The following is a 23,635-nucleotide window of genomic DNA, read 5'->3' on the forward strand; positions in this document are numbered from 1 at the left end:
TGTTATTCATCACATACTTCCCTTCTATATAGTAGGCAAAAAACAGTAGGTGAAGAATATGTCCAAATTTACGGTTCATAAAACAGAACGCAAAAAGTACCCATGACCTACTACTTCTAGCGAGATTTCAATGGGCACTTTATTATCCCATAAGGCCACAGGGGAGGATTTGTAAACAGCAGTGAAGTGTCACAACTGATGGTGGTAGGCTACATGATAATGACAACATGATAAATGTAGTACATCCAGATTGAATTCATACACGCATTCATATAATATAGTAGAAGTACTTACTCAAATGAAGTACTGTACTCAGAGAGTATTTTGGTTCTTTGATTCAAGCCAATGCACATGTGCATTTTGGAACAATATGGCGAGCCTTTACCAACCATGCGTCCTACAGCTGCCATATTGAACATTACAATACCCCCCATTCATTTTTCTACAAGTGGTTTATCTATTCATTCACAATAGTGGTATTGAGCATTGTTTTTCGTTTAATTGAGAAGCACATATGCTAAACTGACACCTGTGGATTGGTATGGATTGCTGATGGGACATAACAGCTGGGTCTACAGTGTTTCAAACTCGTCTCCTTCAAGGTCAGTTTCTAATTCATTGGTCCAAGCATTGGTCCAGGAAAATTGAGAGCCAGCATTAAAATGTCTGTAGAGAACTGAACAGGTGTTCATTTGGATTATATTATTGCCTAAGTGATTAAAACCAAGTGTAAATGTTTCTATGCATGACTTATGTAAAACAATACACTAGATCGAACAAAAACATAATCAACCAGATTAAGTTTTAATAGTTTCATTTGATTGTTTTCCCTTTTCATTTGAACAGCAATTAAGCTGTCAACAGTCTAAATTACAGAGCTGAAAAATTACTGATTGTGTGTTAACGTGTGTGTGTGTGTGTTTGTGTGTGTGTGTTTGCAGTGTCCACTGTAAGGAGAAATTAATCAAGTGAAAAATGTGAAAAATGAAATCCAGTCACAGATGCCACTGCAGCAGCTGTTACTGTTTCCTCTTAACTAGTGCCAGCTCTGTTAGTCCAAAGTGTGTGTTATGTGCATATGTGTGAGTGTGTATTTGCACACATAATGCTACAGAATGCCAAAGGGTTATGGCTTGCCTTCAGTTATTATCATACTTTTATCACACAATTCTATTTGATTTCTTGGTCCGTTACTGAAGGTCACATTCTCTCATCACATTTTCTGTAATTGAAAATCGCATGGATGATGGTCATAAACTGATTTTTGAGGTTTTCAAACATGTTTGATATTTAGAGCCACTTTTAGAACACAGTGTTTTCTCTTATAATACATTACATGTTTTTTCATGAATTTGTTGTGATTCTCAATTGTGTAGTGTATGTTGCCCAGTTTTTTCTCCATTCACAAAGTCAGCAGGTATAGTGTTTTAAAATCTGTTCATATTCATGTAGTGTATTTAAGGAAGGGAGGGTGATGAAAGTATAGCATTTCTCTGTGTGTGAGTACTCTACCATTCAAATGTTTAGGGTCTTTAAGATATTTTATGTGTTTGAAAAAAGTCTCTTATGGTCATCAAGGTTCAATTTATTTGATTAAACATAACAGTACAAGTGTAATACTGTGAAATATAATTCAGATTTAAAATAACTGTTTGCTATTTGAATATATTTTAAAAGGTAATGTATTCCTGTGATGACAAGATGATTTTCAGCAGCCTTACACCAGTCCTAGAGTAAAGGCTCGTTAATGAATATTAAGTTCAAAAGAGACACAAAATAGAAAATCTTCTGCATAAAAGTCTTTACTTTCAAACGGATCAATTTAATGCATCCTTTCTTGACTCTATTTAAGGGGACAAATTTATCTGCAAAAGTAAAAACGTATGATTTGAAGACGTAGGCGTAGTTATTTCACCCTTAGTGAGCCCCTTTTGTTAAAAGGTCAAATCTCTGAATATCAATGAACTGCCTCTGTCCAAATTGACCCCTTTAACTAGGAGCCCAAAACTAGCATGCAGTTCCATCTGATGCCTCATCAACCTCCTTTGAACTCTTCTGTCTTCTAGAGGACCCTGTTAAGAGACAGATAGCTCATTATTACCAATGAAATATTTTCTAGTTCTGCACTATTTAAAGATCACCAATAAATATAAGTAAATTTGTGGCATTGATTATGTGACTCTTTGTAAAGACGATCAGAAGTTGAAGCTCAAGATGCACGTTCTCAGATCATGCTGGAGAACATAATCGTCATGTTTTATACAAACTTGTGGAGTTCATGTAACTCAAGGTCTGCTGTCATTAAAGCAAAAGAATGGCAAATCAGATACCAAGACATTCTGACATTCATTCTTTTACATAAAATTATTATGCTAACAATATAACTTGTAATGAAAAAAAGTTTTAAATCATAAGATTTACACAATAGTAGCATTCAGACTGTATGACGCCAGTGTATAGGCCTGTATGCGCATGCCGAACACATATACGTCATTCCTAGTTTGTATGTCATTGTTACAGTCATAAATCCAAGGATTACATTGCTCAAAGCCTCAGACTAGTAAAACAGCTGTTTTGATGTTTAGATAGCGGCACTTTCGTCTGTTTGTGTGAAGTATGAAGACCATAGGATTCTCCACTAAGATCAGGACAAGTTGCTCATGAATCTCATGCATTAGCATGTCAGTGTTACTTGTGTGTACATGTGATCTCCTGCTTCAGTGTCTGAATTTGCCACTACATGTATATCCAAATATTCATGCTTATGTATATGATTTGATGCTATACATATATCCATACTTACACACACACAGTTAATTTTGCCATAGTGCTTTAGATTCAGCATGCAGTTAAAGCACAAGCTGTTGACCCCATTGCATCTGTACTGACATTTATCCTCAGGAAACCCACACCCGGCCTTCCTAGCCTGATTGTTCAAATCACAACAACATACACATCAGATATAGCGGAAGAGTGAAAAAAATTAATTGCTTAAACAGTACTCTTAGTAATGCTACAGTAATGTATTGTGCATTATTGAATAAATAAATAAATGTTCACCCAAAAATGAGCATTTTCTGAAAATTTACTTACTCTCAGGCTATCCAATATATAGATGAGTTTGCTTCTTTATTGGAAAAGATTTGGAGAAATTGAGCATTTGATCACTTGTTCATCGATGCATCCATTGCAGTGAATGGGTGCCGTCAGAACGTGTGTAATAAACAAATCCACCATTTTAAATTTAAACCATAACATCGCCAGAATCCAAAAACATATTTATAAACAACTTTTTGGACTGCTTCTGCTTTGATCTATGCTTATTTCTCTCCTGATTCATGCGAGATGACTTTTTTACTGGAGCAAGTAATATTATTTATATAGGACTCATATTTTAGCCACAGTTTGAATATAAAACATTTTAATGACGTATTTGTTTAATATTAACACACAGCTTTTTACTTCACAAGACATTAAATGATGTGTCATGTGGATTATTGTGATGTTTTTATCAGCTGTTTGGACTCTCATTCTGACGGCCCCCAATCACTGCAGAGGATCCATTGGTGAGCAAGTGATACATTTCTCCAAATCTATTCTCATGAAGAAACAACCTCTAAAATAATCTATATCTTGTATGGCCTGAGTATGAGTACATTTCAGCTAATTTTATCTTATGTTAAGATATACAATACATTATATTCCAAATTGATCATGACTATGAGTTCAACCACGTGCTTTCTTGACCCCTTGCCTACTGAGGTTCTAAAAAAGTGTTTATCACATGTCTGCCCTTCCATCACTGTAATTATTAACAACTCCTTAGCCACTGGCCAGGTTCCTTAGGCCCTTAAGGTGGCCGCTATCACACCTGTTCTAAAAAAAACGGGCTGTGATGTTCAAAATTTAGCTAACTACAGGCCTATTGCGAACCTGCCCTTTGTGGCAAAGGTTCTTGAACGAGTTGTTGTTGGTCAGTCACGGCAATATCGGTCCAATAACAACTTATTGGAACCATTTCAGTCTGGTTTCAGATCTGGACACAGCACTGAGACTACACTTGTAAGGGTCACCAACGACCTACTTGTTTCTGCTGACACTGGTGCTTGCAGCATTCTAGTCCTGCTAGACATTAGTGCAGCTTTTGACACTATATGTCATATTATCCTTCTTAACAGGTTGCGTGTGTTGTTAGGCATCTCTGGTGTTGTGTTCAAATGGTTTGAGTCCTATTTAGCAGACCGTTTTCAGTATGTTTGCATGGGGAAACATAAATCTGAGGCCACATTAGTTCAGCAGGGTGTCCCGCAGGGGGCCGTGCTTGGGCCGACTTTGTTCAGCATTTATATGCTCCCACTTGGTGACATTATCAGAAAATACGGTCTGATGTTTCATTGTTATGCTGATGACACGCAGATCTATGTTAACACTCTCCCTGATCCTAATCTTGCAATCACAGCTCTGAGCGCATGTATGGAAGAAATTAAGTTATGGATGCATGCCAATTATCTTAAACTTAATGAATCAAAAACAGAATTTCTACTTGTTGGTATGCCGGCAGCCTTGCACAAGTTTAACTGTCAAAATCTGACCACTGATTCTGATTTACTGGCCCCAGCATCACAGGTGCGAAATTTAGGTGTTATTTTTGATTCACATTTGTCTTTTGATGCCCATATCAAATTGGTTTCAAAATCAGCTTTTTTTCATCTAAAAAATATTGCAAGAATTCGACCTTTTATATCCCTGCCAGATGCAGAAAAGCTTATCCATGCATTTATCACGTCGAGACTAGATTACTGTAATGCACTATACTCTGGTCTCCCTGATAAACATATTAAGAAATTACAGTATCCAAAACTCGGCCGCACGTGTACTAACACACACAACTGTTCAGCAGCATATTTCCCCTGTTCTTTATGAACTCCATTGGCTTCCTGTAACGGCACGTATCGATTTTAAAATCTTGATTTTAACATATAAAGCCATTCATGGGATAGCACCGGAATACCTTTGTGATCTAGTTGTTCCTTACATTCCAAATCGTTCTCACCGCTCATCTGACTCTTATGCTCTACAGCAGCCCACATTCAAATTAAAGTCAATGGGTGGTCGCTCCTTTACGGTTACCGCTCCGTGGTTGTGGAATAAACTTCCATTTGTGATAAAAAATTCTACAACTCTGGACTGCTTTAAGAGGTCTCTAAAGACCCATCTTTTTAAAAATGCTTCTTGTCTTTGAAGTGTATCTTATTTAGATTTTTTTTGTCTGATTTTTCTGTTTTTAATTTATTGTTTAATTATCTTATATTATGTTTACTATACTGTGTAGCGCTTTGGGTTGGAGAAAAGCGCATTATAAATAAAATGCATCATCATCATCATCATCATCATGAAATGCTATGCCACCGCACCCACCCACATTTTTTTTTTCCAAAAAAGACAATATAAAATTTACTGCACAGTATTCTGTAAGTAATAAGCTAATGTTTCTTTCTGAACATACCCTGTGACATGGAAAGACAAAGAGCAGGAAACAAAGAACATTTGTTAAGTTTGATATTGCTCATAGCATTTTCTCCTAATTGTCTCCAGTTGTGTCCTTGCACTGGTTAAGAGGAAAGAGGACAGTCATGGACCACTGCAGGGGAACACATGTTTTGAGTTGTTCGTGTGGATTTGAGTGAACTAATCTTGCCCACTAAATGCTCTCGCTGTTCTTGTGGGGAATAAAACTATTTCTAAACAGTTTAAATCAACAAAGACATCTAAAATCAAAACCATAAGCGAGTGGCAATCATAAAGATCTATATTGCAAAAGACGGGTGAAAATGTCTCTGGCTTCATTTCTTGCAGCTGTGACATCCCACAATGTGACTTTATATTTTCAGCAGTTCTGACTAATTCCAATTTTAATCTTTATGTCACAATAATCAGTTTTATTTTTCACTCTAAGGCGTAAAGTATTTATACACTTTGTGATAATCGATCTTGTATAGTACATCTGACTTCTAAGCTTACAATTCCTCCAATAAGTTTCTGGTAACTGTAACTCTGTTCACTGTTCAGATGCCTGACCTTATAAACAGTTTAATGTCTCCTCAGTCTAATAACACTAATTATGTCTTTAAAAATGATGTCTGAGTTTTGACAGTCTTTTTCACGCTAGAGTTATGACACAGCCCGGCTGGCATGTCACAGCCTGCCGGTACTTCAACATTAACCAAACTTTTTTTGTGTTTTTTTTTTTTTTTTTTTGGACTGCACTTGAGACCATGTTTTGTTTTGAAGAAAGGGGAAGCAGGTGTTCTCTTTGTGTAAATGGGCGTCAGATTTTGCCCTTAGTAAAGATTTCCTCTGTTTGTGGTTAATGTTATATCCAAATGATGCTCTTTTTTGGAAACACAATGAAGACAACACCCCCTAAGCACGAAAGGCAAATCATTTCTCATCCGTTACAATGCTTTCATGGCTACACTGACATGAGGAACAAAACATGTCCTGGAGATTTTAACTTTGCGGTTGTTGATTTTGGGAGAGGCAGATCGGTGGGTAGGAGGATCTACTGAAAGAAAAGGAAATCAAGTCCTGTGTTATGTTTGCTTGTAGAACTGCACACAACGTGTCTCTCAGCACTTTCTTCTTTTATATGATATTATATGGATATTATGATAATGATAGGTAATGATATGCTCTTAAAACTGTTTCCTTAATGTCTACCAGGGAAATTTGTGAGCGTTGTTGACCTCGGTTTCTGTCTTTGGCATGTTAACACTTTGGTAACATGAAAACTGTTCAAAGAATTTTAAATAAACTCATGCAAAAGCATATTACATTGAATCACACAAGCAAAAGCAAGCATGTGCCAGCAATTTCATGTTATTGAAAATGAAAAAGAATTGAGAAACAATTATAATATTTATATATATTTTTTCTATTTATTTAAATTTTTATGTTTTTGTAATTTTAATGTAACATGTCTATATGTTTTTTTTTTCAGTTTTAGTCAGTTAAGTTAATGTCGCCTTGGCAACTATCTGAAATATATATTTTTCAAACTATATTTTATTAAGTTTTAGTTTTAGCTTTAGTTAACTATAATAATCCTGTTTTACACTTCCTGCAGAGAATTTGAACAATTTCATTGTGAGGGTTTTTGCTAAACTGTAATATATATATTCATTAATTATTAAACATTATTGAAATAGATTTTACAAGGAAATACTATTTCAGGCTTTCTACTTTAAAATGTCATATTTAATTCAATGTGTTACTTGCCTTTTGTTCTGACTTGCAATTACTGAGATAAAACAGTTTCTGCACTATTGTTTTGTGTGTGTGCGCATGTAGTAAAGTTGCACAATATTTGTATTGATCTTTCATAGATAGGGTCACATACAACTGTAGAACAAGTTGACCCTCTGGCATTTAAGCATTTCTTTAACAGAAAGTTTCATTCAAAGCAATTACACTGCTTTGCATAAATTGCAGTACCCTGGGAATTGAACCCATGACCTTGGTATTGCTCACACTGTGCTGTTTGTGCATCGGGATGCCTTTATCAACATCTGACACCCCCTCTGCCCATCTGTATCTGTGTCTGTAAGTACAGGGTGTTCAAGCATGAAAAATAAGACCAGAACTGCACAAGTCAGCAGTAAACCACAAATATTGCATGTATACTTGCTCCTGATTGGATATCACAGACTCTTTGAGGAGCCTGAGTGGTGTAGCACAGATTATATGGTCAGAAAACTGTGTGTGGGTTTTCCTAAGGATGCTGTGTGGGAGAAAATGTTTCTATGAACATGTAAGACCTTTTCGTGTGTGTATGTGTGTGTGTGTGTTGTGGAGCATGGAGACTCATCTCTTCCATAAGCAACAATGAGCTCCTGAGCTCTGGAATTCAGATGGTTTTTCATTATCTGGGCGCTTTGCAGTGAGGATTAGAAAGAGGGGCAGATTAGTCTGTATGTGTGTGTGTGTTTTCGGAGGATTGGAAAGGGGCAGATTAGACCTATACAATCCCACAATCATGCTCTGCTAAGTCACCGTAGAAGACATCCCGCTGCCATCTGATGCACACACACACACACACACACACACACACACACACACACACACACACACACAATAAATCATGTTCTGATTCTAAAATATGATTAGATGAGCTGCATTTAAAGTTGTTGTCAAATGCAGATAAATGCACAGATGTGAACACATAGAATTATAATTAATAAAATAATTTTTGAACACTGGTGTTTTGTATCACATGCTGATCTATCTGTTTGCACAATGTAATGTCTAATTCAACTAGTGACTTGAGTCCAATGTTTTTTTATGAATTGTTTTTTTTCAAATTCATAAAACTGGTCCTAATGATCAATTGGAAATTCACTAAGACTAATTCAGTTCGGTTCAACTCACCGATTACATTTTCCAGTTGTAGTGATTCACAATCCTTCATCTTTCACAAAACACATGGGTTTTAAATGACATGAGGGCAAGTAGATAATGACAGAATTTTCATTGAGTGAACTATCCTTTTAAACGTCTTAACTATGATTTGTTTTTCCAGATTGTGTATGATTTTAGTCTCTCTGTCAAGCTCTGAATATCAATATTCCATTCTTCAGTTCTAATATTCAACGTTCCACCTCATTTCCACATCATTTCTGAGACGCAGAACATATTCTATGAAAAAAATAAACAAAATATGAAGTGAAGAATGCATAAGAATGCAAAGTATAAATAGACTATTCAGGTTGACCTGGGTGGGTGTTCTTCTTAGTTTCAGTATGATCTGAGTGTTGACAAAAGTGTCTCTTCTCTTGTTGTTTACTTTCTCCCAAGAAGTCCTCCACCTCTACCACAAGGTGCAGACATCAAAGGGCAATTTCAGACACCCAAACACACACATACGCCTTGCGTTGTCTCGCTCACACACCCGCTACTACAAAGACATATTAAGCACACAGACTCAGACGTAAATACACACACATCTCTGCTGTTTGTTTTTCTTATCTCTCGTTCTCTATCTGTTTGTGGCTTGATATCGCTCTAAGGTGTTTGATTGCAGGTGGCCCCATATGAGTTGTGACTGAAAATGTGAGAAAGAAGACAGAGTGAGAAGGAAAGTGCCCCTGCTGCAGGGCAGATGGGAGTGTTGCCATTGTTCCAGATTCTTCTGTAATGACTCTCACAACTGATAATTGCAAAGGGCCACTTTTCTCCAAACGGCTCTCAGATGAAAACAAGAAAGCGGCGAGCTTGTTCACGAGGGCCTATTTGCCTCTTTAACCTCTGTTCTTTCAATCACACAATGCTCACACCTGTACGTACATGTGTGTATCCACTATCGTTATTATTCGCTTGATTGTTTTGCATCAAAACTTCATTCAACTTTACTTTAGGAAAAAATGCATATAGCAGAACCTACAAAGTGAGATGTTTTTCCTTGGGTTACATCCCAGCGAGTGACTTTTTCTGGAACTTAATTTGCGTTCACAAGATGTCACACAAACAGTAATGCAGCAGTACTGGTTCAATCACATGGCTGTCAAGGCAGTGTAACAAGTGCATAATAAATCTCTTTAAAAGATTTAAACTGTTGCCGCATTTCTTTGGAATGACATTATGACAATTCAGTGATATACAGAAAAATAGTCATCTAACTTAATTTTTTCATCATTGTTAAAAATAGTTTATCATGAAATGTAAGAAAATAAACCCTGTACAAGGTTTCTCATAAGTCAAACATGTCAAACTTTTAATAAAGCTCAAAGTTAAAAGTCAAAAATGGCATGTTTTGGGAAATGAGTAAATACATACACGTACATATAAATTATTTGTATAATATATAACTATGTTGCCTCAAACTGTTTGTAGGTGCGAATAAAAGTTCTGTATAAAATATAGGAAATGCATATATCACACACACTAATCAAACTTTCATCACTATGAAATTAGTAAAGTTTAGTAAAGTTTTGCACCTTTTATTATTGTTATGTGTATTTGGACTTTTTCTTATTCTCACTGCTGCGAGTACTGTTTTAAATTTGCCAAAACTTTGCATGTAATGTAGGCTTGAAACGCTGTTAATAAAAATTTTAATAAAGCAAGAGTAATGTCTAATAGTTTTTTTTTTTTTAAACCTTCAGGTGAAACCCATGCCACTGTCTGGGCATTTTACTGTTGTAGCCAAACTGCACCAAACTTCAAAACAACAACAAGGTTATTCATTTTCTGTGCATTCTGAAAGAGAATTAATAATCATGATGGATCAAAGAGCAGTCTTAAAACACAATGATCAGAAAGCTTTTCTCTGAAGATATAAAGCTACAATTATGAAGATTTTCACAGTGATAAAGCCCAGGCTCTGTCCTATCAACCAGTTCAATAGAAATCTTAAATCTTCAGATGGAACAAACTGCCATTGGGAGGGACAGGAAGGTGCTTACACAGCTTCTTGACTCCATCTCAGTGTCTCCTCTCTAATCTTTTTCATGCGCTGTTATTTCAAGCCATTTCACCGGCGCAGATATCAAAGGCAATTTGCATAAAGACCGGAGACAAGAGATAAAACATATGAAAGGGTTTTTTAGTTATAGAAAAAGTTATAGAAAGGTAATACAAGATTTGACAACTGACTTTAAGCAAGAGAGCCATTGTGAGAGTGAGTGTTCCGGCCTGTTTATGTGTGAGACGACTGGAGTGACGCTTTTCTTAAACAGGTCCTAACTGGAAAACAGGTGCTGAAGAGCCTGTGGTGATGAGTGTACGGGCGTCTTCAAAAAAGATCTGATCAAAGAGAGCCAACCCTGCCTGCAGTCAGTCAGCCTAGAGATTTATGTTAGCATGTCAGCACACTTAGCACACAACTAAGACCAGCAGCACAACATAGTAGGCAACCTGACCTTATCATAACGTGTTTCTGAGGAAGAAAGATTAAATTCATGCTTGAACCTCAAAATTGTGAGATAGTAACTTGCAGTTCTCAGAGGAAAAATCTGCGAGAATTTATGAGAAAAAATTCAGAGATGTAATTGTGAGATATAAACTTTTATAAAAAAGGGGCTTCCATAATATACTAAGCAACAATACTAAACCAACAAAACATGATTTCATTCAAATATTTCATTCATTGTTATTATAAAACAGGCATTCTACTGACAAACTCATAATTACGTCATGTGAACAACTAGCCAGCAACAGTGAATCAAGTATAAGAGTTAGCTGTTAACAGGAACCTGTATTTGATTCATCAAAAAATGATTGATTAGTTCAAGAATCAGACACTAATCACACTATGGGATGCTGACCACAAAGCAATTTTCTCTGATGACTCTGGAGATCAGTTTTAAAAAAACAAGCTTTTAAGATAAATTTGTTTGGGAATCAGACTACATATATTGTGTCCAGTGTCACCACTACACTACACTGGTCTGTATATATCGGTTTTGTGCTGTAGAGGTGTTGCGAAAATGTAGAGTATTTTAGAATGACATTCTGCCTGCATCAGCAGAAGAAAATGTGCGAGGAAGGGAGGAAGTGCCTCCTCAATATATTGGATGACAATTTTTTTTTTACAAAAATAAAATGCCAGTTTTACAAAATGTAACATTAAAAAGTGTATAAATCACATTTTTTTTCTAAAGTGATTGGTTCATGCGATAATGTAATCAATCTTTCAATACATTTTTCCTCTTTTGGAAAATCATAGAAAAAACATTATGGATTATTTTTTCTTTTGGCATTGGAGAAAATGGGGACACTACTTATTGCAGTTTTTGTTCAGAAGTTACTTATAATAAACCCAGAAATGTGAAAGGGTCCATAATAATTCTGAGTAAAAACCAGTTTGTCGTTCCCAAGCCATTTCACTAATGAAAAAAATGAGTAATTTGTGCGTTTCTCCTTCTTTCCTGAAACATACCTTTAATCTAAGTTTACCATATGAACAGAGCAAGCAAACACCTAGATAAAGCTGTTAGGACACTGGCAAGTAAGAAGCCCTTTCCAGATGTGCAGAGCACTGGATGTGGCATTAAAATGAAACGGGCTGCTGTCCTTTACACTTCAGCTCTTACCTTACTTCAAAAACACACTCCATCTTCACATAGAGAGCCCACCTTTAACTACAGAGATAGCAGGTAAGGAAGAAAAAAGGGAAAAGAAAAAAGTGAGATGGTCTTCAGAAGAAGGTAGAGTGGTAACTGTCATTGATATTTACAGTTCGACTCACATACCCCAGGGACCGGAGTCCAGGTGGCCCTTAAACAGCCTGGTGTGTACACAAGTACAGTATGTGTGTGTGTTTGAGAGAGAAAGATGGGGTGATGTGACAGAGTATAACAGAAGTGTGTGTGTGTGTGTGTCAAACGAGGCCTCTCTGATTCATGTGCCTGAATTCTGAAACACTACAAGGACTTTGTAGAGACTTGAATACCCCCTGGGCAAAGTACAGAACACACACTTCACTCAATCCTTCTCATCAGATCAGACCTGTTTTAGATCTTTTTCACACACACACACACACACACACACACACACTGCACTTGACACCTAAAATGAGCTTTTAAAGGGCAGAGAAATTGTCCAAATATACCATAATCTCTTAATGACTGAAAATGTAATAGATGACGACCTAATAAATCTTTGCCATTCGCCACTTGCTGTTTGTTGCATTTGGGCTAAGCGTGCTTTAAAAATTTGAACAAAAACTACATGGAAACATTTTGTTTGATTCACTGTCACAGTTAATACTTGGATATATATACGCATTTCATTTTGTCTTTGAAGAACGTAGAATGAATGAGATGGCTTACAGTAATTATTTGCAATAGGTTGGCAAAACATCTCTAGCATATGTTTCTATTAGTGTGTTTCCTATGAACATTTCAGATCAAAGTCAAAATGAAGTTGAACTTGAAATATCAAATGAAATACTTAAGAGTGGATTTATATACAAAACAAGCATATTTAGTATGAAGACAGATCAAAAGACACCTGATGATGAATCTGGATGTGTGCTTTTTCTAGGGGAAATAATCAGCTTTTTTACAAACTAAGTAATGCGATCCTTTTATAAGCATTTAATTATTTAAAATATCATTCTCTCAGACAACTCATTAGAAACCAAATAAAAAAAAACACATCAGGAAAAATAGAAGCTTATAAGACATGATAGGGCATGTAATAAGAGAAATGTACTTTCCTTTTTTGTTGCATGTTATAGTTTTTAATCTAACCGTGCAACGCCTGAAGGTCAGCCTCACCTGTCTACACAAATGCGCTCTATTAATTCAAGCTAATGACAGATGTCATTAGATTACTAAAGGGCGTAATGATAAAATATTCTTCTGGATTATCTAGACAAACAACCTTAAGGCTCACTGTGGGTACTGTGAATGTAAGTTTCTCAGGTCAATCCAGCATTAAGGTATTAACACCACAAAATTATGAGTACACTGGTATCGATGTGCTAAGGAGGCACACAAAAGAGATTCAAACAGACAGATACAGATAGACGTATAAATAAAAACGGAGATTTCTAGACTTTACTAGATGTCTTCACTGTGGATGTGGTCTAAAAAGTTTAGCATTAAGTTTAAAAGATTTGAGCACAGAGAACATTCATATGTGATTGTTGATAAGACTTTTTTTAGTAATCTACTCTGGAACGGTGAAAAAGGCACACTTAAACCAAAGGCAACACTTCAAAAATGACCCAATTTGATGTTACAACTAAAGCAGTGATAAAAAAAAAAGCTACACCTGGAGACCAGAACAAAACAAACTTTAAAGCCTCTGCTTTTGCATTATTGCTTATCAATGAAACATGAAAGTAAATAGATTAATTTTAAGAAGACAGAAATATGAAAGCCATAAAATGAAAAAAGGTCTTTCAAAATATTGACGACATTATTTGATGACATTAAAGTTTGTATATATATATATATATATATATATATATATATATATATATATACACATACATATACATATACATATACACACACTCAAACCTGTACAACATTTCTTTATTCTAACACAAAAGAAGATATTTTGAAAAATGTCTTGTTTTTTTTTTTCCTCCATACAATGAAAGTCTGGGTTCAATATTGCTGTGAACCCCACTGACTGCCATTGTATGAACTTCTTTTGTGTTCCATAGAAAAAAGAAAGTCATACATGTTTGGAACTACATAAATAAGTACTCGATAAGCCCTTTACTGTAGGTTTTGAGTTTTTGGTAAGGTATAGCCGATACGAAATATTAATGGTGACACACCTTTTGCTTCATTGGAGAAAAACTTTTCAAACTCAACACAAATAATAAAAGTGTTTTTTTTCATTTCAGAGATTTAAAACTAAAATGTTTTATTTATTCTTATAAAATATGAACCTTTAGAAATATACACAAATGAATGTAGGACATTAAAAAGAGCTTGGTATAACAAAACAGACCAGAGGGCATGAACCGACTGTACAAAACAACTCAAATAACAAGTTTCTCTCTTTGTGTTGGCAATATTTAGTGCTTAAAGATTTACTTTGTTCCATGAAAAGGCCTAAAAATAGGCAGTTCATTTTCTGCCGAGGCCTTTTTTTGAGCAGCTGCACTCCAATGTCAATGCAGTTGTGTATGACACGGCCTTCATTTCCATAGAAAAGCCACACGACTACGCCATGGAGGAGCCGCTTTTCTCCGAGCCATTCACACCCATTGTTTGTCGAGTCCTTTCATTGTCTTTAATCACAGCCCTACAGTATCAAGAGTCCCTTTCTCTCTGTCACTAAGGGAAACAACTATTGCACATGACATGATACAGGCATCCCAATGACAGTAAAAGGGTCTCGTTCCCTTTTTCTTTGTTTCACAAAACTGTCCCCAAAGTATGCAAAGTTTCAGATGTAGTACAAGCACCAAGAACTACAAAAACCTGTTGGGGACGTTGCATCTGAAATTTGCCTACAATAAATACGGTCATGGTTGTGTCCTTTGCTGGCTTGTCTCTTTGTAAAGCAGTTCATTAAGTCCAGAATTTACTTAATTTCTTGGCCATTTGTTTGTGTATAGAGGCCCAGCTCATACACAGGTCGCAGGAGGACCGGCCGGTTCATACTTTGTTTTATGTCCTTTCAGTGCAGGATGAGGCTTGAGGTAAGGTCCACTTCCTGTGAAAACACATGCAGCCTTCCTCCTTGTCTTCTTTTTAAGTTTGCGGCTGAAAACATTTTGCCACGACTGTAGCGTTTTAGAGGTCCAGATCCACATGCCACTGGTGATGCCCACCACCAGCAACATAAAAATCTTAACCATGAAGATCTCCTTAGCCGGGATGGAGCTCTTCATCACACACTCCTCGCTGCTCTTACTGTCCTCAGTGCACTTCTGCTCTCCTGCTAGAATTTTCCAATAATCCATGTTGAGATGCTCATAAAAATAGCAGGCGATGACGCAAGTGGCGGGGACTGTGTAGAGCACAGAGAAGACACCGATCCTAACCATCAGCTTCTCCAGCTTATCCGTATTCTCTCCTTCGGTCTTCATTACCTTACGGATGTGAAAGAGCGCCACAAACCCTGAGAGCAGAAAGGAAGTGCCAATAATGAGGTAGCAAGAGAGGGGAATAAGAACAAAACCCGTCAAGGCTTTCACATCCATGCTGCCCACATAGCAGACCCCTGTGAGCTCATCTCCCGCTACCTTCCTCATAACCAGGATCATGATGGTCTTAATAGCTGGTATGGCCCATGCCGCTAGATGGAAGTAGCTGCTGTTGGCTTCGATGGCCTCATGACCCCATTTTTTCCCAGCCGCGAGGAACCACGTTAGAGTCAGAATAACCCACCACAGGGAACTGGCCATTCCGAAGTAATAAAGAATGAGGAAGACTATAGTGCAGCCAGTGCTTTCCAAGCCTTCCTGGATGATGTACTGAACGCCACCGTCACGGTCACAGGCCACATTTTCCACCCCCACGAAAAGTCTTATAAGAAAGCCCACAGAGTAGACACAATAAGACATAGACAAGAAGATAATGGGTCGCTCAGGGTACTTGAAGCGCTGTGGATCGATAAGGAAGGTGAGGACGGTAAAGGCACTGGAGATGAAGCACAGGATGGACCAGATGGCAATCCACACCATGGAGAAGCGCTTGTCACCCTTGCTCCAGTACACATCAACATTGGAGTAACATTTGGGAGCACAGGACTCGCTCTTCTGAACATAATGAAACTTTCCAGGATTGCTGCATGTCGTCTTACCGACCCTTTCCTTTATTGGCAGTTCTTGGCTGTTACCTGGCCGAGGGGGTCGGGAGTCTGGTGGCTGAGTGTGGGAGCCTTTTGGGGGCTCGTCAGTGCCATTGTTGGGTGCCTCCATACAGAGATAATTGGGGTCATTTTTATTTGGCAGTCTGGAACAGTCTAGTGACTTAGGCCAGTGGAAGTTAAACTGCTCCATGATTGGAGAACACTTCTGCCTTGCCTGCTCACACATTACACGGCATGCTGGGATGGGTGTGGATACCTGCTCCGTGCACATGGGAGCGTAGAGTGAGCACAAGAAAAACTTCAGATGACTGTGGCAGCCGAACTCAATCAGCGGAGCAAACTCATGCAGCTTTATGGCTGCCTCACTTTGATCTTCGTGTCCCATTAAGTTCGGCATAACTGTCAAGTTGTAGCCAATGTCCTTACAGAGTGGAATGGCGATCTCTTGGCATCTTCCTTCACCTGGCCGGTCTGGGTCGATGGAGCTGATAGCAGAACAAAACCCAACAATGCACAGCAGCACAAGGCTGAGTCCAAAAGTGGCAGCAAACATTGTCTTTTAATATAAATTCATGTAGCAGGGATCGTCTTTCAAAAAAAGCTCTGTATTTTTTTTACTAGAAAAGTTGCTTCATTATCACTCTTTAGAATTTTATTCGGTTTACTAAAAAAGTAATTGTATCCCAGAAAATTGAGCAAGGTGAGGATGAATTTGTTTTCCTTTGTGAATTAATGGAACTGAGTCAGTTACTCAAATTCCAAACAATCAGTCCAGTTCAAAAGTACTATCTATCTTAAGATTTTTGGGAAATATAAGTATTAGAAAGCCTTTACTATAGAGAGGTTTCACAGAGTTTATGTTCAATTCCCAGTCCACAAATTATAATTCCTTCTTCTGAAACTCTTTTGGTCTTCTCCTGTGAGATAATGTTGCCGTTCCGTTTCCCTCAAGAAACTACACTTACTTTTCAACTCGCTCTCGCGTTCCTTTCCACATTCTTCCCCCGCAAAGTCTATCCAAACTAAACAAACTGAAGGCACGGCGTCGTTTTATCGCAGTCATCTGAAAATGAATGAATGAATCCGCACGGTAAACGTGTGAATATTCACTTCAGCTCGTGTCACACTCCGCTGCTCCGTCAAGAGTTGCTCGCTGCCTCGCGCGTGGTCTGTGTCTGAGCTCCTCTTCCACCGTCCTGAACCAACCTGCCAAAAGATCCGCCTTCAAAGACAGCTGCTTTACATAAGAAAGCCCAAACTGACACACTGATTATCCTTAAACCGTGCGGAACTGGCTGTGTAGACCTCAAATCCTCGTCACCATTTTACCACAAGATCACAGTAAATTACTCACTGGCCATTTGTTGTTGTTTTCTCCCCCCCGACGAAATCCCTCTGATGATTTACGATACACTTTTCGGCGCAAGTCAGCGAGAAATCTCTCGCCGAACGCGACCAAAAGGATTCCGTGGCTTTCCACTCGAGATGTGTCCCTTTTCTCTCCACAGCTGACGATTTTCACGCTCCGACCACTGTGGGAAAAGAGTGTGGAGAGAAAGGAGAGTTTTATTCCTTGAAATTCCCCTAGCTTTTTAATGTTGACTAAATTAAGAACTGACGGCTAAAGTATGTTTTTACTCTCACCACACGCATCTGAATGACAAAAAAGTGAAACCATGTGACTTTTGAGATGTTATTAATAAAAGATGTAAGCGAAATGTAAGTTTATGATCAAAATGGGCCACATTCTCTTTCTTCAAGACAATTTCCAAAGAGATTGTTGATGTTTATTTATATGCAGCCTATGTAGTAACCTATATTATTTCTTGTTCAGTTATGACTTTTCCTCTGGAGTTCCTAGGAGTTTATTTTAGAATGGTGGTTTTCAGTTTATGAGTAAAAAGTAAGTAGCATGCTGAAAAGTAACGTAGCCTACGTTTTTTACGTTTTTTTTTTTACATACATTGCTATGCAAGTATAAATTGCTGTACAAAGACAAAAGTATTTCATTAAGCATATATTCAACATCCTTGCCTGCACCTTAAATGTAAAAAAATGTTAGAACAGAATGAAAGTCTCTTACAGGAATGTTAACCACAGACCTCATTTTACTCATAAATCAAAAAAGACTACTGACATGTTTAGTGTTCCTGGGCCCTTGACTGCCTCTTTCTTCAAACATAAACATGATTTTTTTAAAATAATGCATTATATAAGTTCCAAAGTCATTTTGTAATGGTTCACTTGTACACTTGAACAATTCACTCCAATGCTTAAATAACAAAGACTACGTTGTGGCAGAAATCACATTAATTCAGACGTGTTGTACACAACACTGAGTGCTTTTATAAATCTGCTGCCATTTCAATTCTTTAAATGAATATGTAAAATTCTGTCCTCAACATACAATCGTAGAACAATTGGCCTTGTAAGCAGATGTTGGTGTGTAATGACATAAAAGAAGTTCTTAACTTATGCTATGGCAGTTTCCATTCTTCACCCTCTGCTCTCAATCGTAAATACTTGCAACAGTACAGGATGAAAATGCCTTAAGGATGAATTCTTAGACAAAGAGCTTTTCAGTCTTGTTTTAGTGGATTAATCTACGACTCATACAGGTGCTAAGGGCTGGCAAGCCAAGGCCTTGTCTTACCTCACCTCTCAGGGCTGTATCCATGGCACAGGGCAGCTATGCACTCTCATAGCACACTGCATGCATTACAGTATTGGTATTATGGAGTTGACAAGTCAGAGTTCTACAGGCACTGTGTAAGCATGGATGAGGGTTAATGCTCTGTTGGGTATTTTAGTAATATAAAACACTCAAAAGTGTTAATGTAAAAGAAGTGTAGTTCATGTTATAGCTACATCAGTTCAAAAAGGTGGTGAAAATTGTCTTTGCTTGAGCTAGCTGTTGTTGGTATTCTCATGTGGCAGCCATAAAGAAGGCACAGAGGGCCTCATGGAGCAAGAGATACCACAGTGCTCTATCATGTTACCCAGTAAAACCATGAGTTATCTGTGCAGCACATGATGACCGTGGTTTTCAGGAGATGTTTGTCAGAACACTCTAAAAGCTTTTTTATGACAGCTTGTAAAGTGCTTTTTAACGTATTTGAAAAACGAAGCCAGTCCTACTTTTAGTTGTGTGAGACAGTTTACAAGACTGAGATAGTCTCAGTCACTTTAATCACTATTGATATTCCTCAGAGACATTAACAAACTCAATATAATGCACTTGAAGTCATGCTGAGCACTACGTGGTATGCAAATTGGTCATCTTGGTCAGTAATTTGAATCAAATTTGTTCAATTGGTTCTTGAAATTTGGTATTGCAGTATTATAAATGGCTAATATTTTTCCTCATTTGCAAGTTTTTTTGGTTCAGTCAGCACATTTTGCAACCTGATAACTCAGAAAACAAATTTTTATGTGATTTTGTGATAGTTTTTGTATCATTTGGCTGTCAAGATGTAAACAGACATTCTGTCAAACAGGTTTTGTTTAAAACTTTTATGACATTCACCTGGTATTCTTCAGCTTAAACAGCAGAGCATTGCACTCCACTGTAAAAATCCACCTTAAGCTTAAGTTGCTGTCTCAAATTTTTAAATATTGTAAATTATTTTGATGAGTTCAAGTTATGGAAAAACATACGTTGCCATGACATATCATAACTAAGGTCATGAGTTTGATCAGGGGAATGCACAAACTAATAAAATGCAAACCATGAACTGCAATATACGCTGGTTTGAAAAAAGTGCCTGCCTACAATAAAAACCTTAAATCCCTTAAATCAGCCAACAGACCAGTTTGACAATTCTGGAAGACCAATTAACACCAGTAAACCAGGTTCGGACAGTTTATTAAAAGGATTTTTCATTCATAAATGCCTGTTTGACATGCCGTTTAACCCCGGTGTTGTTAATAATGATGATCACATGTACATACATATCATGATTTCTCTTTGCTTTGATATGTAAACACCTTTTCATTGCTTTTGCTATTAATGAAGCCTTTCAGGATGTGTAACATATCAGAGCACTGTATGAAGCACACAGTCGGCCTCATTAACTCACTGATTGATGCTGCTAAAACAAACAAATAATACAAAGACAGAATTTTAACGGGATACCCATGCCGTTGCTCATTCAGCCTCAGCCGACTTGTTCCCAGTTTATTTTACACGTTTCTGTTCTGTGATTGTTTTGCAGTCCATGAGGATATCGCTTTGAAGAATTGCAGAAGAACAGAGTGGAGAATCATGACCATTCAATCTTTATCATCAGTAGCCTTGGCAGCTCCTACATTCCCTTTCATGTTTTGTGTTTGTTTATTTCAGCGTCTAGCATCCACCACCCTCACCGTTTCATACCCAGTCCGTTCTACAGTTATCCTTTATATCCACCCACCCACACACACACACTCACACACACATGCATGAACTTTATCTCTTCCAAAGCACAGCAGCAGCAGCAGCTCGCTGGGTTCCATCTTGGTGGAAATCAGAAAGTGTGAGATAATTCTGTAACTAATAAAGAGAAGGGAGGCCCTTTGATGGCTCAGACTGAAAAGATATTTCATGTTTTTTGTGTGTGAGGGATTGGGGAGATGTGTGATTCTATGGAGCCTGTGCGCTCCCCTGCTGTTCCTCTCTGCCTAGAAGCGGGCCCCCCTCTGGCTAATGTTATGGAGAAAGGAAGGCATTTTAGGGCTGCCTCCCCCCTCTCTCAGCCCCCCTTTTTTCTTTTGTTCCCCTTTGAAGAATGACTTTAGACATTTTATTTACATATTTAACCATGGATGAAAGAAAAGAGGGTTGCGAGAAAGAAAGCTCCCCGGGCTCTAGTGGGAATTTTGATAAGTTTAAATGAATGGAAATCTTATTAGCTTTTTTTTTCTAAGTCAAAGCTTATGTTTTTGGTGACGTTTTACATGCCAAGAATGTGGTACAACAGGAGAGGCCTACATCTGAGACGAGGTGGATGCAGAGGTCGTTCTCAATCACCTCATCCTCCTCAACAAAACGCCTTTTTTCATCACTGATCCTCCTACAGTCGTCAGCTGCAAAAGTCAAAGTGAATCTTTGCACACTTCAAACCGTGCATTGGGGGGAAAAAGCAAGTATCAGCTTGAATTCGTACAGCTTATTTTTATATTGCAGTATGTGTGTGGTTTGAAGAGTGGGAGCTGCTGGTGGATTTAAGCCCTGAAGGCCATGTTGGTTACAGATACAGGAGGACCACAGTCTTAATCTTCTTACCATGTCTCTGTTCTCCTCTCAAACGATATTGTACTTTGAATCAGGCTGCATACTTGTGTTATCAAGTGGATTTGTATAAAGATTATTATATTTCTTTAGACTTTTTATACTTTTTTGGACTTTCTATTGATCAAAGAATCCCCAAAATATCACAGCTTTCAACAATATTAAGTTAATAATAAATAACAAAAATTTGAAAAATATTAATATAATATGAAGATACTGAAGAAGTAATGGCTATATATATATGATATATTTCAAATGTTTATTTCTTTTAATTTTGAGGATTATAACTGACAACTAAGGAAAATCCCAAATTCAGTATCTCAGAAATTAGAATATTTCTTAAGACCAATACAAAGAAAGGATTTTCGTTCGCGAACCGGATATCACAAACTGCTTTGTTTTGAACTCTCTCACAACAGACACGGAAGAGAAGACAATGCTGAATAAAGTCATAGTTTTTGCTGTTTTTGGACTAAAATGTATTTTCGATGCTTCAAAATATTGTAACTGACACTCTGATGTCACATGGACTACTTTGAAGATGTTTTTCTTACCTTTCTGGACATGGACAGTATACCGTCCACACAGCTTCAATGGAGGGACTGAGAGCTCTCGGACTAAATCTAAAATATCTTAAACTGTGTTCCAAAGATAAATGGAGGTCTTACGGGTTTGGAACAACATGAGGGTGAGTTATTAATGACATAATTTTGCTATTTGGGTGAATTATCCCTTTAAGGTCAGGAGAGTTTGCTGGCCAAATAAGAACAGGGATACCATGGTCCTTAAACCAGGTACTAGTAGCTTTGGCACTGTGTGCAGGTGCCAAGTCCTATTGGAAAATGAAATCTCCATAAAGTTGGTCAGCAGCAGGAAGCATGAAGTGCTCTAAAACTTCCTGGTATACGGCTCTGTTGACCTTGGACCTCAGGACCAACATCAGCAGATGACATGGCACCCCAAACCATCAATGACTGTGGAAAGTTTACACTGGACCTCAAGCAACATGGATTGTGTGCCTCTCCTCTCTACCCCCAGACTCTGGGACCCTGATGAAATGCAAAATTTACTTTCATCAGAGAACATAACTTTGGACAACTCAGCAGCAGTCCAGTTCTTTTTTTTTTAAGACGCTTCTGACGCTGTCAGTTGTTCAAGAGTGGCTTGACACAAGGAATGCGACAGCTGAAACCCATGTCTTGCATACGTCTGTGCGTAGTGGTTCTTGAAGCACTGACTCTAGCTGCAGTCCACTCTTTGTGAATCTCCCCCACATTTTTGAATGGGTTTTGTTTCACAATCCTCTCCAGGGTGCGGTTATCCCTATTGCTTGAACACTTTTTTCTACCACATCTTTTCCTTCCCTTTGCCTCTCTATTAATGTGCTTGGACACAGAGCTCTGTGAACAGCCAGCCTGTTTTGCAATGACCTTTTGTGTCTTGCCCTCCTTGTGCAAGGTATCAATGGTTGTCTTTTGGACAACTGTCAAGTCAGCAGTCTTCCCCATGGTTGTGTAGCCTACAGAACTAGACTGAGAGACCATTTAAAGGCCTTTAATATTAATTTAATATTAATAGTTAATTAGCTAAATAGAGTGTGGCACCAGGTGTCTTCAATATTGAACCTATGCACAATATTTTAATTTTCTGAGATACTGAATTTGGGATTTTCCTTAGTTGTCAGTTATAATCACCAAAATTAAAAGAAATAAACATTTGAAATATATCAGTCTGTGTGTAATGAATTAATATAATATACAAGTTTCACTTTTTGAATGGAATTAGTGCAATAAATCAACTTTTTGATGATATTCTTATTATATGACCAGCATCTGTATATATATATATATATATATATATATATATATATATATATACAAAAAAATACATATATATATGTATTTCTGTAAATAAATGTAGCTTCAAAAAACCACAAAAAGACCATAGACTTTTAAATGAATGTATATATGTAATTTTACTTATATAGTCTTATTTCAAACATACTGTGCTATGAATTTATTAAAGAAGAGCCTGCTATTAATATTCTGTGTCTATAGTCTCTACCCAAAAGTATTAAATTTAAGT

General features: G+C 37.4%; 1 protein-coding gene across 1 annotated transcript; it reads right to left on the minus strand.

Annotated features, from left to right (window-relative positions):
- Positions 1-14,342: 14,342 nt before the first annotated feature.
- fzd10 (frizzled class receptor 10) lies at positions 14,343-17,755 on the minus strand. The gene has a single exon (XM_059503400.1). It carries the CDS (start codon positions 16,832-16,834, stop codon positions 15,092-15,094), a length of 1,743 nt encoding a protein of 580 aa, XP_059359383.1. The 5' UTR covers positions 16,835-17,755; the 3' UTR covers positions 14,343-15,091.
- Between the last annotated feature and the right edge of the window lie 5,880 nt (positions 17,756-23,635).

The sequence above is a fragment of the Carassius carassius genome, chromosome 21, assembly GCF_963082965.1.
Source record: "Carassius carassius chromosome 21, fCarCar2.1, whole genome shotgun sequence".
NCBI lineage: Eukaryota > Metazoa > Chordata > Actinopteri > Cypriniformes > Cyprinidae > Carassius > Carassius carassius.

What these genes read in the sequence shown, in the direction of transcription:
- fzd10 (XM_059503400.1), bottom strand. Translation starts at nt 16,834, where the DNA reads ATGTTTGCTGCCACTTTTGGACTCAGCCTTGTGCTGCTGTGCATTGTT.